The following is a 22,306-nucleotide window of genomic DNA, read 5'->3' on the forward strand; positions in this document are numbered from 1 at the left end:
GGACACAGTAAAAAAACAGTTGAGATCAGGAGCAGTGACAGCAGCGACAGCACCAAGAGCAGCGACAGCACCAAGAGCAGCGACAGCACCAAGAGCAGCGACAGCACCAGGAGCAGCGACAGCACCAGGAGCAGCGACAGCAGCAGCGAGAGCCAGAGTGATCACCGCAAACAGAAGCGTGGTCATCACAATAGGTCTCCTCGCAGCGATGCCAGCAGCAGCAGCAACAGTGACTCCACCACCAGCAACAGCAGGAATGAGATTAAGAGTGGAGTCCGCTGTACGGACAAGCACCATTGCCAGGACAAGTCTCACCATCGTGGCAGCGACGCCAGTAGCAGCAGCAGCGACTCCAGTAGCAGCAGCAGCGACTCCAGTAGCAGCAGCAGCGACTCCAGTAGCAGCAGCAGCGACTCCAGTAGCAGCAGCAGCGACTCCAGTAGCAGCAGCAGCGGCTCCAGTAGCAGCAGCAGCGGCTCCAGCAGTAGCAGCAGCGGCTCCAGCAGTAGCAGCAGCGGCTCCAGCAGTAGCAGCAGCGGCTCCAGCAGTAGCAGCAGCGGCTCCAGCAGCAGCAGCAGCAGTGGTTCCAGCAGCAGCAGCGATTCTAACAGCAGCGATTCTAACAGCAGTGATTCTAGCAGCAGCAGCGATTCTAACAGCAGTGATTCTAACAGCAGTGGTTCCAGCAGCAGCAGCGATTCTAACAGCAGTGATTCTAACAGCAGTGATTCTAGCAGCAGTGATTCTAGCAGCAGTGACTCCAGCAGCAGTGACTCCAGCAGCAGTGACTCCAGCAGCAGCAGCAGTGATTCTAGCAGCAGTGATTCTAGCAGCAGCAGCAGTGATTCTAGCAGCAGTGATTCTAGCAGCAGCAGCAGTGATTCTAGCAGCAGCAGTGACTCCAGCAGCAACTCCAGCTCCAGCAGCAGCAGCGATTCCAGCAACAGTGACAGCAGTAGCAGCAGCAGCGACTCTAGCAGCAGCAGCAGAGCAAGTGCCAAAAGTTCCCCCAAAAAGGTAACTGCCATTGCTCCGGCTAGAGCTGATGGGTATGTTATGGTAGATGGGCAGGCCAAAAGGGGTCAATCTACACCAAAATTTAGTGCGGAGGGAGAGCACTTTGGGGTCGTTGCAACACATGATGTTGTGGCCAACCCACAGCAATCCTGCAGTTTTCCCTGGATGTTTGCCTCCACCAGTGCTCCATTTCTGTATCCCCAAACTTGCCTTGTTCTTGCTTGTGAAGATTTATTGTTTCATGTGCCACACTTATCTCTGAGTGACAGGATGTTTGGGGTGGGCAGCCTTTAATAGGGTCAGTATCCTTGTGTTAAGAGTGTAGAAATTAATAATATACATTTGATGGGAGGGATGTAGGGTAAACAAGTGGCTGTTACTCATCTCTACAAAATGGCAGACCAGCTTCTCAGAGAAGATGGCAAAATGCTGACAGGTGAGAAAGAAAAGAGTTAACTCCTCAACTCCTGTCCTGACTCAGGGCTTGTCTAGACGGGCGCTTTCCCCCGCGGTAGCTTTGGAGTGGCGGCAGGTGATCTTCATGACACAGACACCACTCCGAAGTGATCCAGGGGCAAAGCCCCGAAGCTTTGCTCTAAAAAAGTCGGCCACTTGCTCCGCACCTCTGTGGACCCTTGTTAAAAATAAATAAATAATAAATAAAATTAAAGAGGGGGTTGGATATTCTGTGAGGGAGGAAGCACCCCATTCCTCTCCCCTTGTTCTCCTGCATTTAGCTGAAAATGCGATCCTTCGCATTTACAGCTTTAAAAAAGGAAGAAAAAAGAACAAGACCAATTTAAAACAAACAACCCCTAACTGTGGAAGAAGGGGCGCGGATGCTCCTAGGTGCTCTGGAACTGCCGTGTCTGTGCTCAGGTGGGTGGGCGTGGCTGTAGACGGTAGGAAGGCGCGCCAATGTGGTGGCACGGCGCCTTGCGCCGCCCCATGCTGCAGACCCGACGTGGTCAAAACAAGGACATGAAATAATGGGCTTAAGCTACAGGAAGTCAGGTTTTCATTGAACATCAGGAAAAACTTCCTAATGGTCAGAGTAATCGGATAATGCAGCCAACTGCCTAGGGAGATAGTGGGCTCTCTGTCACTGGAGGCATTCAAGCAGAGACTAGACAGCCATCTGTCAGGGATGCTTCAAACTGGATTCCTGCATTGAGCAGGAGGTTGGACCTGATGGCCCCTTCCATCTCCATGATTCCATGATTTCAAAAACCCTTTCTTCTCTTGATTGCTCTTTAACTTTCCTGTTTTCCCCCTTTTTTCTCTCTCTTTTTTTAAAGGACGGTCCAAAAGAGATTTATGAGATGACATTCAGATCAGTGCAAAAACAGCAGGTAAGATTTTTCAGCTTAGTCTACTAGTTGTTGGCATAGAAAGCTTAGCGAGAGAGAGAAAACCCACAAAGCAAAAGGTCAAGCTAGAAAATTATCAACAGAACATTAGTAGCATGGTATTATTTATAAGATGTTCTTTCTACTGATGTTGCCCTGAAATGTATGAGTGATAAGGGCTTCTGAATCTTGGGTTGCTTCCATTCTACATACTTGCTTCGGTTATTCAAACACCATTAGTTCTATTCTGTATTCCTTTCAAGCCAGACAGTGTCCATCCCAAATAACTGCATCCCCAAAGTTTCCCCATTGCCCTTCCATCTTTTTCCTTTTGAAGTGCTGATGTGTCGAGATTCTTTTAAAAGCCCTAATAAACTTTCACTGCAATTGTAACATAGTCCTTTCAGGAAGTGACTGCAGCCCTTTTGGATCAACAGGGTGGAGGAGAGGTTGATGCCTGTGGTAATAGCTGTGTGTAATCCTTTTTCTCCAGCAGGAGCGACACCTATCCTACTCACTCCCACCGCCATCATGAAAATATATAGGGCAGAATCGTCCTAAAATAGCCTTCTCCAGCCGATTGTCCTCCAGATGGGTTGGATTGCAATGGCCATAATTCCCAACAGTGCTGGCTCCAGGTTTTTGAGAGCCCTTAGGCAAGATACCTTTAACGGACATCCTCCCTCGCTGCTGTTTAGCTTCATCCCATGTACCTGTTTCCCTTAAATTATCCCCTACAGCGCTAAGCTGTCGCCGTTGTTGTTGTTAGCTAAATCACAACCCAGGCGGCAGCGCTCCTAAGATCCTTTGCATACCAGGAAATGGGTTTAAGTGGGGAAATGTAAAAAAAATCATTAAAAAATCAATGGATGACCCAATCCGACTCAAATTTGGTATGCTTAAAGGTATCCTTAATATCTATTATTGTGCCAATTTTGATATCTTTATCTTTAAAACTTACACAGATGTAAGCATTTGTTTAATTTTTCTTTAAACATATCAAATCCTGCTCCTGTGCCCCTAGCGGCTGCTCGGAAAACAACAAATGATTCGCTCTAAAACTAGTAGCAAAATAGGTCGGGTCTTTTATAGCACAATTAAAGCACGATGCATGGGAGTACTTCACAGTCAAAGCAGATTATAAACTGGAAAACTTCAGAGTTCTTCACAATAAAAGCAGATTATACTGGAAACTGGAAAACTTCGGAGTCCTTTGCACGCAATTCGCAGTGATTGCACAGTATAACGCTGGTGTGATAAAGCTCGTTGTCACCAACGGCTATTGCTCCTCCTCTTTCTCATCACTGCTCCTACTTCTCAGATAGAGCCAGTGAACAAGTAGGCAGTGGCATCTGCTGCTTCTCCTTCTCACCACCACCACTGTTGTCTGGGCAGAGAAGCAGCAGCTGAACAAGCAGATTGCAAAGCGAAGAGGAGGAACAACTCCAGCGGGCTCTTGTCAATGCCCCCCCCCCCCCCCCCGCTGGGATGTGGGGCCCCATCAGGTGCCCAATCATGACTATCTTTGATGCTGGCCCTGATCCCCAGCTAGCATGGCCAGGGACCCATGCTGGCTGGCAATTCTGGGAGTTGCAGTCCAACACATCAGAAGGTCACCAGGCTGGGGATGGCTGTCCTAAGCAATTGCACTACCATTACTCAGAGAGATGGCTATTTACTATGCAATCTATCAAGGAACACCACCTAGTTCAAAGTCATCTATAACTGTCAATTGGACAGTTTTCCTTGCCTTCAACACTGTTTAGTTTGGAACTTGCAATAAGTCTTGGACATTTTTTTCATATTTATTTTTGCAGTCAAGGAAACAGCAAACGGATAGCAGTAGAAAAAGCAGGCGCGGCAGCAGCAGCAGAAGAACCAGCAGCAGCAGCAACATAAAAAGACGCAGCTCCTCATCTTCCTCCAATTATGATTCTAGCAGCCAAGAAGACACAAAAGGCACACCGGTCAGTATCAAAATATATTCCCTTTAGCAAAGAACAACACTAATGAGTTGTTGTAACAACACTACAAAGCTGGCTTAGGAAGCACAAACAGGAAAATATAGTAACCAGATTAAAATTTGTTTACTCTGATTTTAGGTTTATATGTTGCCTTTTGATCCAAGACAGACATTAAGACCATTCTCAATTAAAATATAGTTCAGATTCTGATATTAACATTAATGTTAGAATATTTCTCAGCGTAAAATAAGGCTCATCAAATAAGAACCTTTATTGAAATATTTGGGAGCATTTAGCACCTCTGCCTGCCAATTCAAAGCAATATGTTTGCATTGTTTCTTTTACAAGATCAGCAATCTAAAGAACTTTTTTCTTTTTCTGGCCCTAAAGTTGAAAACAGTTATGTATGCTAAGTTCCTGGCCCTCCGTCATGATAAGAAAGAAGTTGGATTCACTGCTGCGCTGCTCTCTAGCTCCTCCCAGGTGAAAATCAACGTGAAAAGCTTTGAACAGCCAGACAAGACAGTTGCTGTCTTGGAAGCTGGAATGCCCAACCCTTACAAACTAGAGGTGAGTCTCTCTGCAAAGTATATTGCAGCTTTCCCCAACCTGCTGCTCTCCAGTTGGGCCGGACTACAACTTGCATAATTCTCAGCTAATCCAGCACACTGGAGAGCACTAGATTGGGGGAGGGTGGCATGCTGGTCCCTGAGAAGCATTTTCCTTATTGCATTAAATCCCATGATGCATTATTTATTTATTTTAATTGTGTTATCATTCTTCTTCACTGCTTAGGCTTTGCTGGAAACAGGCGCAGGGTTAAAGGCGAAACTTGGAGCAGAAATGGAGATAGGTTTGTTTGATAAGCATCTAGCTGTGCAGGGGAAGTTAACACATTCCAACCTTCCAAAACAACAGATGGAGTATATGGAAAGGTGAGAAAATGTATACATTTAAACAATTCATTGATGACCTAGCAACTGGTCTTTTTTATCATGCTGATCTTTCTAATGAAAGAAAGTCTCACTGATGACTTTGGCAAACAGGATGTCTAGTCTTAATTGAAATTTCGCCCCAACCTTGCAATTTGGAACATATAAAATGGGTTAGGAACGTATTTGCTGCAGAAGAACAGCCTTCTGAAAAAGCTGCTAGCTTTTTCTTCTGACAAGGTTGGAAACTAGCAGTTTAGGCCGGGAGCCAGATCAGGCCTGCTGGCCCACCGCGCATGTACAATTTTTTAGTCACTAAAAGGAGATTCTTAGATGCAGCTAGCCTCCTTATTATAGCTGATCAGGAGGCTCCACCAGAAATAATATACCGGCTTCTTAACTAAGTACGCACTATTGGTTCCCTCCCTTGACAGGCAGCCATCTTTGTGTACACTAGCAGTGGGTGCTTAAAGAGGAAAGGATCAAAGCCTCACCCTTTTACTCCTCCTTGCAACCAATCAGCAATCTTGTATAAAACCCTGCTTCTCTCCTAGATCAACCTCTCTCCAGAGCATGCCTTCCTGGAAAGTTTCTATGGCCATGTTCTTTTTCTGTATGAGCAAAAGAATAATAATCTTCATTGCCTAGTGTGAATCAGGTTCATGATTTCCAGGCCCTCCAAAACCAACTTAAAACACTAACCTCATCCTCTGTTGCCTGCATTGGTCATATTGTAGATTAGCTGCAATTGTTTCACCTTGGACCTGAAGGCTGTTTGGAGAATGTTTTATTTAAGGATGTGCAGAATGCGTTTCATTCCCCCTTTAAATGACTATACTGGGTTAAGTTAGTCTTCCTATCCTTTTCAAGGTTTCAGGAGCTGATCCCTGGAGTTGCTTTCAAGATGGGCCTTACAGAAATAGTTCAAAGAAACCCCTCGCAAGAGATCACAGTGATTTTAGCTTTAATTACTGAAAAAGATGCTGCCGTGGTCATGAGGACGGAAGATGTGAGTTGTGCATGGTATTATTTCAGTGGTACAGATGTGAAAGGGTTAATTCAAGCAGAAATCGGAGACTTCCTTTTTTACGATTTTTATGACCTTCCGGAGGTGGTCCTAGAACAACTACCATATGGTCACATGCTAAGATGTATGCTCTGATTTACATGGATGTTTATGTAAGCACATTATATAGATACAAAGCAAGTGCACACATAAGGCAATGATTCGTTTTATTAAAGAATTCAAATGAATTAAAATCGTGGGAAATAGACGATTTAGCCATAAATAGCATAAACACTGAGAAGTGTAAAAGAGGTCAGCACCAGCATTTGAAAATTAGAAGTAAAGCTAGGGGCAGCATGATGCTTAGAAAACTTTGTGTGTGTGCATTCAAAAAGGAGTGATGGCAGTGTGGCATTTTAAAGAGCAATGACTTACAATAGCCAAAATGAAAACTAGCCCTTGAAGTGGGAGGCAAATGCCAGCCCAAAATTGGTGAACTTGAGTGCTGTTCTAACAAATGAGGCGTGTGTGGCTAATTATGAGAAAGGCGGAGAAGTTTCAGCCTGGGATCATTTAAACGAGAAACAGATTTAAAGCAAGCAAGCAAACAAACAAACAAGAGCTCCTCCAAAGTCAAGGGGTTTTGGATTTGGTGATGGGGTGGAATATGAGGAAACACACAGAGAAAAGAGAGTTAACTGGTTTATGGACCAACTAGAAGGAAGCAAAGATTGACCTTTCCTGTACCCACTGAAGTGAGAGCGCTGGAAGGTCTATTGAGCTCCTTCTGGAACAAACGGGAGGAGAGAAGATTGGGGGTGTAGGGTGCTCTTCTGAACAGCAAACAAGAGGGACTTTCCTGGATTGAAAGAATCCCGAAATCCAGAAACCTGGGGTGGTCTTTTCTTCCTCCTCTTAGTTTTGTTTTAGTTACTAAATTCTAAGTTCTCACTTCAAGATGACCCATCAGATTTGGGAAGTGGGTTTCCATGTGCCAATCAGAGAGGAGAAAAAAAATCCCACAAGCCTTTTCTTTCTCTTTCCTGATATAAGAAGAGGGGGAAGGAGATGGGTCTTTTGCATAGCATCTCTGGTCCTCACAAATGCAGGTGAGAAATAGGTAGGAGGATTTTGGTTAATGTCTTAAACAGAGGGGTTTCACCAAGATGACAAAAGATAGCCACATAGGCTTAGTAGATGGTATTCCTGTGCCACTCTTTTGAGGTAAAAATTGCCTTTCCCCCTTCCATTTGGCTTAAGCAGGAAGGCTAAAAACCAACATAAAATATTTCTCAGTCCCTACTTCGGGTTGTCAACTTGAGGCAAAATCTGAAATTTGCAAGTGTTAAGAAGGATGGGTAAAGGAAATCCAGCCACAGAAAGATGTCTGCAAAGAGTCATGTATGCAGTTTTATTTGGGACATGCAGGAGCTGAATTGTCCTAAAGGAGGCTGCTCTTCGGCCCTTCTCCAAGGTCGGAATACAGTCTTTTTCCAGATGTGATAGAATTTAGGGGAGCTTGGCAACACATGTGAAGTGAGGAAACCTTGCAGGCCAGTGCTACTGTATTCACTTACATATGAAATAGTTTCCACAGTGCTTGTTTTAAAGTTGTTCAGCTGATCCTTTTCAACATATGATGTGAGATAATTTACCTGGCCAGTATGATTTGGTTGACCAATTTACAAATATGAAGGAATAGTCAAAGATGAAGTGCGAAAGTGTTGATGAATAATGATGTTGTTGAATCCTGTGTGAACGAACTGAGGTCTTGACATATGAGTTATATGCTTGTGTAGATGGTGCTGGAATGAAGGGACATTAGTTCTGTTTAATTTGTAATCAGTTTTTGTATTTTTTTTCCAGAGGACCTATTTTGATGAAGACTACAAGCTTCTATATTCATTGCCTCTGGACCCCTCCATCCAAATCCCCAAAATCTGGGACATTCCAACTAGGATCCTTGCTAGTGTGAATGGTCAGTGTTTCCATCATCACCATAGCCTTTACTCAAGGTGTGGGGTGCCTGTGGCCCTTCAGAAGTTTGTTTGTTTTTTGCTCCAACTCCCATTAGCCCCAGTGAGTATAGGCAGTGGGAGTTGTAGTCCAACATTATCAGGGGGAGGGGAGTGGTACCCAACCTAATCCTAGCTTTAACCCTTTAAAATATATATTCTTTTTGCAAATTTGTTTCTTTAAACATCTCCGTATTTTTTCATTACAATGCTGTCAAATTCTTGTGGACATAAGCTTGCAGGATCCAATTTAATTGACCGAAGTGTTCCTCTAAACTTCTGCATGAACACCATGGTTTTATCATTTTTAATCTTACTTCAAAGACATGTGTTTTAAAATGCAGTCTTCTGAATAGCCATAAAAAAAACCCATTGCTGAATGTGGCTTGTACTGGATGAATGAATAAAAAATGTTCAGATGGTCACCAAACAGATCTTCCTCTAAAAGGTGCCTACAAAATGTCCGCATTTTTCTCTGACATCATAAATATTAAACAAACTCCTAGAAGTCTCAATATGCAGCTTTCATTAGTTGCTCCCACGGCATTCTAAACTTGCTCCTCTCTTTCTCTCACACGTGTTTCTTTCCTTGTTTTCAGGTATTTGCAGAGTAGACGATCGAGTGGTCTTAGGCTTCAATGGAGAAGAGACCTCTAAAAATATGCCTCCAGACTGTTTCATGCTCTTGTTACGAGACTGTAGCTGTCACAAGAAACTTATGGTGCAAATGAAATATGAATCTGATCATGAAAACTCCCCATTACTCAAGATCAATATTGGCAACAAGTAAGCACACTTAATTGCAGAATCATTTTTGCAATAACCCAGTCTGTGAACTGGAGAGGGAAAGTTTCAGCCTCTTCAATTGACACAAAGGGTAGGGGGGTATTCTTTTTTTTTTTTTTTGGGGGGGTAAAATATTTTTGCCCTGCTCTTCTTCAGAAAGAAACTAGAAGGGCTCTTAATAACAAGATCAATCAAGAGTACAGCATTCAAATCATTAAAAAAAATCAAAACGACAATATCATATACTCTGACTTGAGTGCCATTTTTGTTTGTTTGGAAAGCAGGATATAAATCAAAATTAATTAATTAATTAATATCAAGAATAGTCATAAAAACAAAAAGGGAAGCATGGGGGAGCAGGAGAGCCAACTATATCACACACACACATACACCTAAAAAAACCAACAGAAGATTAAAAGTGATGAGGAACAACCCCAGTGCAATGGCAGAAGAGAAGAACAACCATGGGTTTTTCTTTTTTTGAAAATGGCCACTTCCTCCCTTGGGATCTAAAACATTGTGTCAGGGCTGGTTGGGTTTTCCTAGGAAGGGCATTCCACGTGATTGGCACCACAGCTGAAAAGACCCTGCTCCTTATGAAGGACCACCGTGTTTCAGCCAGTGATGGAATCCAAAACAGAGTCTTGGATGTTGAGTTGAAAACAGTAAGGCTGCAAGGAGAGGGCTGAGAGAGCGCCTCTCCTTATACATGCCTGCCCGAGACCTTAGATCTGTTGGAGGAGCCCTTCTCCGCATCCCACCAATGCAACGTATACGTTATGATGGGACAAGGGAGAGGGCTTTCTCTGTGGTGGCACCTCGACTGTGGAATGCCCTCCCCTTGGAGGCCCGATTGGCGCCAACATTGATTGCGTTTCGACGCCAAGTAAAAACATGGCTTTTTAACAAAGCCTTTGATGGTTAAACTCACTGGCACATTGTTTTAACTGTTTTAACTGCATCTATTGCTTTTAAATTATATATTGTTTTAACTTGGATTATGGTTTAATTTGTTTTTAACTGTATATTTATTGTTTTATACTGTATGTTTTTATCTGTACGCCGCCTTGAGATCTTAGTGATATAGGGCGGGATATAAATATTTTAAATAAATAAATAAATCCTACACCCATTTATCTGAGACTAAGCCCCACTGAATTCAGTGGGACTAACTTCTGAATGACATGTATAGGGCTGCACTTTTAAGTGGCTAATTTGGGTGGTATTATCATGTCTGGCATACATCCAGTCTATTTGAGATGTTTATTTCTGTGTATCTACACTTATGCTTGTTCTCTGTACTTTCTTCCTCCCTGGGCCAATTAACACTTTCCCCAACATGGCGCCCTTCAGGCCAGTGGCCATCTGGCTGTGGATAGTGAGACTTATAGCCTGACATACCTGGAGGGTGCAGGGTTTTGGAAAGATGGTGTAAACAAACACTTCTCCAGTTTTTCAAAAAAACTGAATTGGTGTGCAAGAATAAAACAACAGCAAATCATGATGGGGAGTGATTATCTAACTGAGCAATGAGGAGCTAAGAATAGCAGAATATAAGCTTAGATTTAAATGAATCCAGGAAGAGTAGAAATGGGCTTGGCTTTTGGACAAATGACTATGCAAATCAAGAACTGCATAAGTGATATTCAGTGTCGTTTTTTTACTCCCCCATGGAAAATAATGCTTAGATAAGAGACTAAGATCTATTTTACTGGAAATAACTGGAACACATTGGCTGGATTCACACAACATGCTCACCCACACTGAAGGGTTGAGTGTCAGTTGTTATTAAACCATGGGTTAGTGTGTTGTTCAAAACTAGGGCATTTTCCGCTGGGTGACTGGCTAACCATGCAGTGTGGGTTATTTTTCTTAAAAACCCACCTTGAGACCCCATGGTTTATTGTTGGGTATTCAAGGTGGTTAATATGCCATCCTGCAAAAAATGTTCTGGGTTCAGACAACATGCTAACCTACGGTTCAACAAACCATCCAAGGTTCAATAGCAACCCACATTCAAGCACTGATTATGGGGTAGCATGTTGTGTGAACCCAGCAATTGACAGAGAATTTGTGAATTGTGCACACAGCAGATTAACTGTCTTATTTTATTTTCTACAAGTGAAATTATCTTGATGTCTCGCAATGAAAATGTCTTGGTATATATTAATGATACTGAAAGAAATCTGGAATCAACAGCCCCACTCAGACTGGACGGTATGTAAAAGAACATACTTGTACGAGTTAACTCATAGACTGAACAGTTTGTCTCTAGATTGGAAGATCAGTGTCTGACAAATAAAAATAAAAATCAACATGATAACATTAGCATGTAAGAAATACTACATTTAAATATTATTGTGGAGAACAAGCCGGTCAGTCAAATTTTATTGCTTTTGGCCAATGGCCTCTACATAAAAAACAAAACAAAACATACAAACACCAACAGCAAAAGAGAAGAATAAGAAATACAGAAGTTAAACATAATTCATATAACACATGATATGCAAAATTTAAAAATATAAAAATTAATATGTCATAGGGTAAGTGATAATGGTTTAAATCATATATAGTCAAATGCAATCAACTCCTTTACAATTAACGGCTATCTCTGCTATGTATTTCTTTCTAATCTTTTTGGCAACTAAATATTAGTGTGGATTAATCCTCCAATTCAGTGCTAGGACTTGTTACCTAAAGAGTAGGTTATGCAGATCATCATGTATAAAGAAGAAGAATTTCTTCTTGAAATATATTAAAATATGAGTGTCAATATCATGGTGAGTGTTGATGAACAGGAATTTTCAGTTAAACAGAAGCAACAATTATAGCCCAAAGAATATTTTATTTGTTTGGTTCTCAACCCTGGTGATAACATCATTTTGACTTTTATTTAACTTTTTTAATTAATTTATAGATTTCCCCATGATGCTTTCAAAAGAAGAAAACAGAGTTACTATTTCTGCTTCCCAGTTTGGACTTGAGAAATTGACCTTTAATGGAACTAATGTCAAGGTATTTTTCTTGCTATAACTATTGATTTTTAGGTTGTAAAATGGTGTATACAACACAATCTTGTGCTTGCCTTTGAAATTCTCCTTTATAGCCAATAATGGTGATGATCATGATTAAATGTACATGAATGGGGAGTTCACCCACATTTCAGTTCAGAGTCCTGAAAGAGGATGGGTTGGTTAGGATTGGAGAACAGAGATTCATTTGTAGCAGGGCTCAGCCCCCAAATTTATTGTCAGGCTGAGCTATGAAATATGTACAGGAATAATTAAGGGCTGGCAGAATACCTTTCCTTCAACACCAACAACTACAGACTGTCCCTGCACATTCAGGGTTAGAGAGCAGGGCCTCCAAGCCAAATGAGGATTCTTCCTCAACCCTCAATGAGACTAGCAGGAGTTCAATCCCTCCACCATTTCCCACTCCCCACAATTCAGAGATAATACTCCTGTTGTCTCCCTATCACCTGACCTCACAGTCCAGGGAGATTCATTCCCTCTGCAAAAAGGGAAAAATCAAGGCCCCAAACACGTAGCAAATATTCATATAATCTCTCTTAGCAATTTCCCTACCACCACCTCCGCTCCATGCATTCTGCTCTTCACTAATCCGCCCCCAGTGTGCATATCATAACCTATGGTTAACAAAGCAGGAGTGAGCATGCAAGCTGGTTCCTAGCAACCACACTCTGTCCCTGGGTTATTTATAGTAACTTCCGTATCCAGAATTCTGGGTTGTTGTAGGAGAGACAACCCAGAGCTAGAACCCATGGTTAACCCAGCAAACTTGCTCACACCTGCTTGTCTCTTCAACACTTCTACGAACTGTGAACTGGACCAGACACACAGGAAGGGTGAAGTGAGAGTCCAGCAAAATAACAGTAGCTTAAGAAACAGAGACCCATCTTCCGACCACCACAAGATGACAACTTTCTTGTGGCAACTTTCACATTTGGGAAGGACTGATAACATTTTGAGGCATGTCAGACAATAACAGCTATCAATAAAGTCAAGAGAGAGAATGAAAGCCCAGTTCAATAGCTGTGAAGGCTGAGATAAGCTGTAGCTTGAACATATGAACATCAGCCTATGGGGGATTGTTTTCAGTCTCTCCAGTTTCCAGGCAAACTTGTATGCTCTTAAATGCTAACAGCTGTGATTATTTTTCTCCCTCCACCTGTTGAATAAATCACTGATGCAGTTATGGGACTAACATTGAAATTTGAGAGACTTGGGACATTCCCAACATTGAGCAGCCCCTCTGTTTATGAGTTCATCTTTATGATCCCATCAGTGACACCTGAAACTTGAAATGCACTCACCTTTTCTGTGTACATTTTCAGTACTTGCATTGGCAGCATGAGTTTGTGGTGCACGGTTGTGTCTTGTAAACTGAGCTCTAATTAATTTTGTCTTTTCTTTTCTGAAGATTGAAGTTAATCCCTTGATCACATATGGATGTGGTCTCTGCGGGCTGTACGGTGAAGTGTCAGAGAAATACCGAACACCAAGTGGCCGCATAGCTAAAGATAGCACCGGCTTTGGTCACTCCTGGGTAGTCCCTGGTGGAGGTAGGAAGACTCCGATAATTTGATTTGGTTATCACCAAGATAAACAGGGGCAGGTCCAGGATTTGGGGGATCCTAAAAAAAGGGCCCTCTGCTATGCCCTCTCTTCCATCAGTGGATCCTGGTGGGCCTATCTGGTGGCAGGCTGTAGCACTCCAAAAAGTTGTCCGAGCGTTGCAGCACCAGGCAGTTGGCTTTGGCCACCACTTTAATTCCCCCAAAGCTATATCAGCAGGCATGGAGGTTCCAGCAGCTCCCCAAAGATCTCTGGTGCTGACCCTGGCCCTAAAGTTAGCTGCTATAAATCAGTGGAACCTTTCAACCACTGGAAAAAAATGTCTTGAATCCACAGACCTGCTGAGTCACAGGCATCAAAATGGTACTACTGTAAAAGTATCTTTTGGGGGACAAAGCTATAGGACACCCAGTTTCTTTTACCAGGTTTTGAAAGATCTATTTCTTACTTTGTTGCAGTTTGCAATCTGCAGCAGTCTATGGTGAACCATCCGAGCCCATCTCTGCTTGGAGAACAAAATATTCAATGCATTTCCAATCAGCCAGTGTTGGAATGTCGCAAAGACTGCACACCCACCACAGCCACCCAAATTTCTACTGGCTTCCACTGTGTACCTACTGGTAAGTCCATGTACCATCTACTGGTTTGGATAGTCCATTCAAATTACTATTATTATTATTATTATTATTATTATTATTATTATTATTATTATTGGGCATCAAGTAAACCCACACATTCTTTGGTGGATCGTTACATAAACATATACTAGAATAACATTTTGCCATCCCTTTTTGGGTCTCTTGTTTTTTGAGTATCTTGCTTTCAGATGGGGAAGAGCAAGGATGAGCAGAAGGTTGATCTTTAGATGTTTTGACATCCCAGAAGCTCCTGCCAACATGGCCTATGGCTGGGAATTGAAGCCCAAACCATCTGGAGATCTACTTTCTGCCCACCACTGGAGCAGAGAAGGAAGCAGCACGGAGCCAGATTTTATTAGAGCCTTTGGGATGTTATTAACAAAATTCTTATTTGAACTGCTAATTGCTTGCACAAACGCAATAAATGTTCACATTTTTGTTGTGTTAATAGCCTTGTGGGAACCTGAACTGTCCTACGAGGTTGGAAGAGAAGTTTAACTTTTTCACCTCTTAAACGCCTCTTGTTGTTGGATTATTTTGAGGGTTGTTCCCCTCTCCAACAAACCATGCCACCCAGCTTTGGACAATAAGACAAGCTGTACCCAGGCTGATAATTAGGCAAATGGCATCTGGCACGTGCCATAGCTTAAACAAACCATTGTGGCTTGTTTAAGCTGCAGTGATCATGCAAATCAGATCTTTCTCTCTCTACTTCAGTCTTGACCCCCCTACACACACACCAAATCTCTCCCCCAAACTGCTATTTGGAGGCTTCTCTTTGAATGTGAACAGCATCTCTAGAGAGGAGATTCTTGTTGTGACTCTGACATTAGAGAATTGGTCTACTTTTGCCTTCAGCCGCAAGTATGAGAAGCACATTCCTTGCAAAACATTCCTTCTTTTAATATCTTCTCTCCTTTTCTTTTGTTTCCAGGAACAACTTTGCCTGCCAACCTGGCAAAACTGGCTGAAAAATCTGAAGACCTGGTAGCTCTTGTTAACTCCGATGTAAAATGCTCATGTTGATGAGATTCTTATTTAGCCACTTAGAAACCTGGAATACTGTTTTCTGTGGGGGCCAGTGCGTCAATTCTAGGCAACTACAGAGATGTTAATTTAAGTATTTTAAAATAAATCTGCCAAATCCCTATAGAAACAAAGGCAACTGTGAATGAAATTGATTTCTAATAAAGACGTGCATTCAAAAAGAAATTATGGTTTCTTTCTTTTGTTATATATGCAGAAATGTGAAGAGATGTGTTTGTCACTACATGAATGTTTGGATACTTGGATGATCATTTAACTGTAAACTGCTTTTGATATTTTTAATAGAAAGGAAGCAAATCAATGGTTTAATTAAACAAAAATACCACAGAAAGTTTCCTACCTCAACGGGAAATGTGGTACACAGGATTCTACTTCCTTCTTATAAACAAAACGTTGGTTCCAGAATTGCTCATGTCTAGAATAGACTTATTAAAATCAATGCGACTTAAATTAGTGACCCTGGATCCACTGAGATTATTACCCTAGTCCAGGTGTGCCCTACACCTGTATTCACCAGGCCAGCTATTTGCCAAGCTGTGTTCTAGGGAGAGAGCAGAAGTGTGTGTGTGTTTGTTACACAAGTTGACCCCTCAATATATAGTCAGATTCCACAATAAAAGTGTCATCATCTAGGACAACGCGTGGGGAACATTTTTGGTGTGTGTGTGTGTGTGTGTGTGTGTGTGTTTATCTATGGTATTTGTACCCCACCTTTCTAACAAAAACTGGCAATCGAGGCAACTAACTGGCATAATTGAAATTTATTAAAACAATAAAATACATTAAAATACAGTAAAACATAACAATTACAGAAAATGCATATATATTAAATACATCACCCAACCCAACAGACCCACTTACAGACTGAAGGCCTTCTTTGCCTACTGGTAGAATGCCTGCAGAGAGGGAGTGAATCTAGCTTACCATGGGAGGGACTTCCACAGTTTATGAGTGGCCACTGAAAAAGCCCTGTCTTGGGACAGCAAAAATGTGCCTCTAAAGGCAGGTGTCTTGAAAAAAGGGCCTATCCAGAAGATCTTAAGAATTGGGCAGGATCTTATGGGAGAAGATGCCCTTTCAGTTAGCTTGGTCCTAAGCCATATAGGGCTTTCTATATCATAACCAGCACTTTGAATTCTTCCTGGAGACCAACTGGTAGCCATTGAAGCTGATGTAACAAGGAAGTTGCATGCTCCCTGTAAACTGCCCCAGTCAACAGTACGGCAACAGCATTCTGGATCAGCTGAAGTTTCTGAACAGTTTTCAAAGGTAGTCCCATATAGAGCACATTACAGTAGCCCAAACAAGACATAACTAAGGCATGCATGACTATGGGCAGATCAGATGTCTCTAGGAATGGGCATGGTTGGTGCATTAGCCTTAGCTTTGCAAACCCACTCCTGGCCGCTGCCATGACCTGGGCAGTCATGTTCAGGGTCAAGTCCAGAGTACTCCCAAACTGTGAGCCTGAATTTTCAGGGGGAGTGTAAGCCCATCCAGCACAGGAACCACCTTTCGGTTGGTGATGTTACTTATAGACTTGTTACCATATGCATTCTCATTTGGACATCTGGACCAGTTCTTTCATGTACAATACAAAGGAGTATTGTTGTAGTACACTGATGGACCTAGGTCATTGCCCTTAAGCGAGCAATCCTATGTCTGCCTAATTATGGAAAAAAGTCCTTTCTGAAAAACCCTGATTGCAAGACTCAAAGCTCCATCACACCGGGGGTTAACACGCTCCCTACCTTCGCTTCTCCGCCCGTGTTTTCCTTCCTCAAGTTACTTCCTCTTTCAAAAAAGAGGAAATACACAATGAGCAGGAGACTCATTGAGTCCGCTGGTCTAATGGCACTGCTTCTCCTGCACACAGCAGGAGAGAGCAGCAATTCCAAGTTTTTTTAAAATTGGACATTATGAGGGGTGGGTGGGTTGTTGCGCAAGGAAGGCCAGAAGGGGCACAGGAGGCAGACGATATCATGTGAGGGACCTGAGCACACTCCGTGAGTGCCTAGTAACGAGCATGCAATAAAATGGTTGTTAGATGGAGCTTTCAGAGGGGTACAAGACTGAGAGGAAACAGAGCCATTGTGCTCTTTGAGGTAAAGGATGGGAGAGCATTCCCCCCCCCCCATCCCCATCCCACCTACAGAAGCAAAGTGGACTGGCACTTGAATCTCACTTCAACACAGGCGGTGCAACAGCATCCTCTGCCTCACCTGAGGGAAGCAGGCTAGCTTACAGGGTGTAGGGCAGGTTACCTGTAACACACAGCTCTGATCTCCAGCAGAGGGGCACAGCCTGGTGTTGCTGCCACTGTCTTCCCCACACCACCCAGAATCTACCACCAGAGGCAGGTACCTCACACTAACTAAAGCTAGCGCCAGCCCTAAAGCAAAAGCTAGCCAAATAGGCTTTGGGAAATAAATGATCATTGCAGGAGGAAGTGATTTCTTTCATAGGTGTGTGAAACACATTTCATTAGGGTGTCCACCCAGGTATTTTTTTCCTTTTAAAGGACAACATTTATTGAATGCTCAATCATAAGGGCATTATTTTTATTCATTCATTTATGAAACACTGTAGACACGGACGGTTGTGCTAGTAACCTGTGCTTAGTGTAAACCATGAATGAATGTTTTCAGTCTCCTTATAGTTGTCCTAGAGGAGAACTACTGAGCACGAGCTCAAGGCTTGCTAGGATTCATTCCCATAAAGTTGAACTGTGTTTTAGTGTTATGTCCGAACTGAGCCAGTGTGGCCAGCTAAGGTCTTAAGGGAAAGTCTGAATGCTGTTTTGGTGGTGTGTGTAAACTTTGCCTTAAGTCTAGTGAGTCTCAGTCCCCTCCCCAGGTTAATGCCCTTCTTTGCAGAATGAGTGGTGGTGACAGACCAAGCGTAAACCTCTCATCATTGGCACTATCCAATAGGTGCTACTTTATTTATTTAACACATTTCTATAGCACCTTTCTGCCAAAGCATTCAAGGCAGTTTACAGTTTTTAAATACAATTTTAAAACAAACAAACAAAGTTACCATAAAATCCCAATCATGCATCAGAATATAGTTCTCTCAGGCGGGGTATAAACGGAATAGATGGTGATGATGATGATGATGTCCCCCCCACGAAGGTTGCTATGTCTACCACAATACCTTTTTTAAAAATTTAAAATTTGGAATCATCTCACCATTTTCCTATACGTCTACTGCTTGCAGGCTTGCCATTAAGTTATGCCCTCCCAGGCTAGAGGAGATAAGTGCCCTGACCGCTTTCAAATCTGGTCACTCTAGTATAGCTCCTGCAGCTTAACTGTTGCGATGAAGAGGGAATTTCACCAGGTTCTCCATATATACAAATGATATCTGCTGAAATTTCCTTTTCTATGCAACTGTTAAAGATACAGGACCCCTGTCCTCCTTTTCATATGGTCACCCTAAGAATGGTTCAGTGTGTTGTCTGAATGAGGCCACTGTTTCCAACAATCATTGCAAAGCTAAGAGGTTACTACACAACTTCAATGGTTATTGTAGAGGTAAATATTTAACACTGTGAAATAACCACAATTGTATAATGCCTTGTTTTACATGGACCATTTCAATGGCAAATGTTGGCTTTTTATTAGAACAATATTGCTGACTTTTAAAGTTGAAGCTTTCAAGCTTCAAAATGATCTCTTGCAAAAAGACTTCATGGACCAAAATCCCAAATAACTGCTCTGTATTAGTTTTATTAAGCAATATTTTAAAAGATACAACCTTGATAGGGTCTTTGAGTATTAGACTATCAAACTATCTAAATACATATGTCTGTCTGTCTGTCTGTCTGTCTTTCTCTTGTTCTTGATCCAAAACCATTGTTGGGTTACGTGCATAGACACCAACTATTGGGGCACTTTCTTGTGTCACAAGGGCCTAATCTACACCAACCAGGATATTGCACTATGAAAGAAGTTTATAAAAGGCAAGAGCCACACCAAGCAGGATATAGTGGTGTGAAAGTGGTATATGGGATGTGCCAATGGGCCCCAAAAGTTGTCAGTGCATTTCAATATCACTATAAAGCAGTAGTGTGGCTCCTGCCTTTTATATACTGCTTTCATACCACTTTCATAGTGGAATATCCTGTTTGGTGTAGATTAGACTAAGATGAGTTCCTGATCAGTCCAACTTGAGGGTTTTCTTTTACACATCATGACTTCAAGAAACTAAAAAAAGGTCGACAAGGAGCAAAATGATAATGGTCAAACGGTGAGGGAGGTGAAAGCATCTTTTGGCATCTTGCTCCCTATTTACGAATTATTAGAAAATCCTAAGAAGAGTCATGCCTCTATGACAAAGTATTTAAGGTGACTTCCAATTTAAAGAAATAAGTAAGATGCACAATACAAAAGCATCCAAGGGCCAAAATAGATGTGATCAGTGATCACTATCACCCCTGTTCTTGTTTTATAAATTAAAAAGTCCCCGTGACTGGTTTGTACACCTGGGAAGTGGTGCTGGGAAAGGCAGTGCCAAATCTTTCCTCCCACATTACATAATTGATCTAAACCACCATCATCAATCCACCAAAGCTGTTATTAGTCCTATGGGAGAATATGCTAATTAGTATAGTAGACTAGTTATATAAAAAGTTTGACCTTAGAGACATGATTGAAAAAGAACAAGGTTCAGGCGACATGGAGGAAATTAAGCAAATGCATGCAGCAATCCTATACCACCTTCCCTGTGAGTAAGCCCCATTGAACTCAATGGGACATACTTATGTGTAGTCATGCATAGGACTGCCAAATTAAGGAAATTGAAAAGTTACATAATGGAAACACCTCTGGGAGGGGAAGGGCCAAATGACATCTGTCCCATCTGAGCCAATAGAAAGAGTTGTTGTCGTCCAACTAAAGAGTTTTCATATTTATTAGAATAGAGAGAGAAATCAGTAATGGTAACAACTTAAATTAAGATATTATATCCAAAACTCTTCAGTAATTTTGTTTTATTTATTTATTACTGCTTTTACATCCCGCCTTTCTGATTACAGCTGGGTATATCTATATCACCCATGAAAAAAATGGTTTGTTATTAAAAGCTCAGTTTGGGATTGAGAAACTCTACGATGATGGATACATGTTCAAGGCACACTTTTCTTTGCTTCATAATTGTGTGTGTGTGTGTTTGGGGCCAGCCCTTCATTAACTTTTATCATGTTCTCATGCAGATTCAAGTACCTTTCTGGATGATGGGGAAAACCTGTGGAATTTGTGGAAGATATGATGTTGAATATGAACAGGAATATAAGATGCCCAGTGGCTATGTAGCCAAAAATGCAGTGAGCTTTGTTCAGACTTGGATTCTTCCAAAAGATTCTTGTGTCACAGGTTAAGAAAATATTCAGTATATGCATAAATTTGGGCATGCATGCACCTCTCAAAAACATCTACTTAAATTATCATAGTCTGGAAAAAAGCTCCAAAAAAACAAGCAATCAAAAGACAGGAAGCCAAAATTTTCAAAAGTGTAACCTTGCTCTAAATCATGGCATAGGACATATTTCCCCCCTCAGGATTTTTATGAATTTAGAAGGACCATTTTACTCACTACAAAGGACAGCATGAATTTTTAAAGCTATGAAGTCTGCTTTATGGCTCTATGAAGAGCCAGCGTGGTGTAGTGGCTAGAGCGTTGGACTGGGAGTTGGGAGATCCGGGTTCTAGTCCCCACTTGGCCATGGAAACCCACTGGGTGACTTTGGGCCAGTCACATACTCTCAGCCTAACCCACCTCACAGGGTTGTTGTTGTGAGGATAAAGTGGAGAGGAGCAGGATTATGTATGCCGCTTTGGGTTCCTCGCAGGAAAAAAGGCAGGATATAAATGCAATAATAAATAAATAAATAAATAAATAAAAATAAATGAAGCTGCAGCAGAAAATAAATGACCAATCACCACCTCATAGGAGCATATTCACCTCTTCTATGTCAAAAGTACTTGTCTTTCAAAACACAGTTGACCCTATGGTCAGATACCTGAGCTTCATCCTGCAGAACGAGATCAATCCTGTGTAGACTAGACACCTTTCCTTATTCCTCCTTCACACCTAGCTGTAACAAATATTGCACATGCATAACAAAACAGGATATTCCAAACAAATAAGCAGGTTATGCACATTGTCCATATTTTCATAATTTATTTTTAGCAGTAATGGAGAATTTCCAGTTGCAGAGCTGAGAAACTTTAAGAAAAAAGGCTTCTGACAATAGTTCACACTATATCTTCGAGCTGATTTAACTCTATGTATCTCCTCATTGTGGTAAGCATAAATGTTACCCTGTGTTCCCAAGTATAAGAGAAAGCAACTTGCAAATGAAGGGACATCCTGCTATTGCATGTGTATAAAGCAGTATTTTAATCTTCATTCCTTGGTGGTGGTGATGGGGGACTTGAGAGAATGAAATATGATTTTCCTAAAGACCCAATGGCTTGAACATATATAATGAGGCAACCCTAAAACAAAGTTTGCCATGCCACTCTGGACCTGCAGAGTAGAGGATATTAGCCATGAGAGAGGTTGGATTTTTTTGAGCATTTAAAAAAGATCATTAACTTTCAAATTCAGCATCAAAATGTCCACTCAAAAATGTAGACATGGTTTAATGTGTTGTCTGAACGGGGCCAGTGCTACATGGTACTTCTCCTCAATATGAATTGCAGTACACTATTATGTGAATTACTAGTGGACAATATTTAATTTATTTATTTATTACATTTTTATACCGCCCAATAGCCGAAGCTCTGTGGGCGGTTCACAATATCTTCCCCTAACGAATACATATGGAGAAGGGAAAGCTTATTCACACGAAAAAGTCATTGCACTCATTATAAAACGGGGATTTTCCAGGAAGTATAAAAGTATATTATCTCCTCACTTGCTAGAAATGAAGAGCTGCACGTTTGCAGA

The 22,306-nt window shown here is 41.8% G+C and overlaps 1 protein-coding gene across 1 annotated transcript in view; it reads left to right on the top strand.

Annotated features, from left to right (window-relative positions):
* The window catches only part of LOC134403500 (vitellogenin-2-like), a 43,444-nt gene extending 22,712 nt beyond the window's left edge, over nucleotides 1-20,732 (top strand). The window contains exons 23-38 of the mRNA XM_063133783.1: nucleotides 1-308; nucleotides 630-955; nucleotides 1,247-1,296; nucleotides 2,316-2,369; nucleotides 4,184-4,333; nucleotides 4,721-4,900; nucleotides 5,126-5,265; nucleotides 6,133-6,271; nucleotides 8,135-8,246; nucleotides 8,883-9,069; nucleotides 11,192-11,286; nucleotides 11,987-12,084; nucleotides 13,513-13,654; nucleotides 14,126-14,287; nucleotides 15,240-15,313; nucleotides 20,568-20,732. Coding sequence (XP_062989853.1) covers nucleotides 1-308; nucleotides 630-955; nucleotides 1,247-1,296; nucleotides 2,316-2,369; nucleotides 4,184-4,333; nucleotides 4,721-4,900; nucleotides 5,126-5,265; nucleotides 6,133-6,271; nucleotides 8,135-8,246; nucleotides 8,883-9,069; nucleotides 11,192-11,286; nucleotides 11,987-12,084; nucleotides 13,513-13,654; nucleotides 14,126-14,287; nucleotides 15,240-15,313; nucleotides 20,568-20,732 — 2,382 coding nt within the window. The remainder of the gene's footprint in view (nucleotides 309-629; nucleotides 956-1,246; nucleotides 1,297-2,315; nucleotides 2,370-4,183; nucleotides 4,334-4,720; nucleotides 4,901-5,125; nucleotides 5,266-6,132; nucleotides 6,272-8,134; nucleotides 8,247-8,882; nucleotides 9,070-11,191; nucleotides 11,287-11,986; nucleotides 12,085-13,512; nucleotides 13,655-14,125; nucleotides 14,288-15,239; nucleotides 15,314-20,567) is intronic.
* Nucleotides 20,733-22,306: the final 1,574 nt, after the last annotated feature.

The sequence above is a fragment of the Elgaria multicarinata genome, chromosome 1, assembly GCF_023053635.1.
Source record: "Elgaria multicarinata webbii isolate HBS135686 ecotype San Diego chromosome 1, rElgMul1.1.pri, whole genome shotgun sequence".
In the NCBI taxonomy this organism is placed as follows: Eukaryota; Metazoa; Chordata; class Lepidosauria; order Squamata; family Anguidae; genus Elgaria; species Elgaria multicarinata.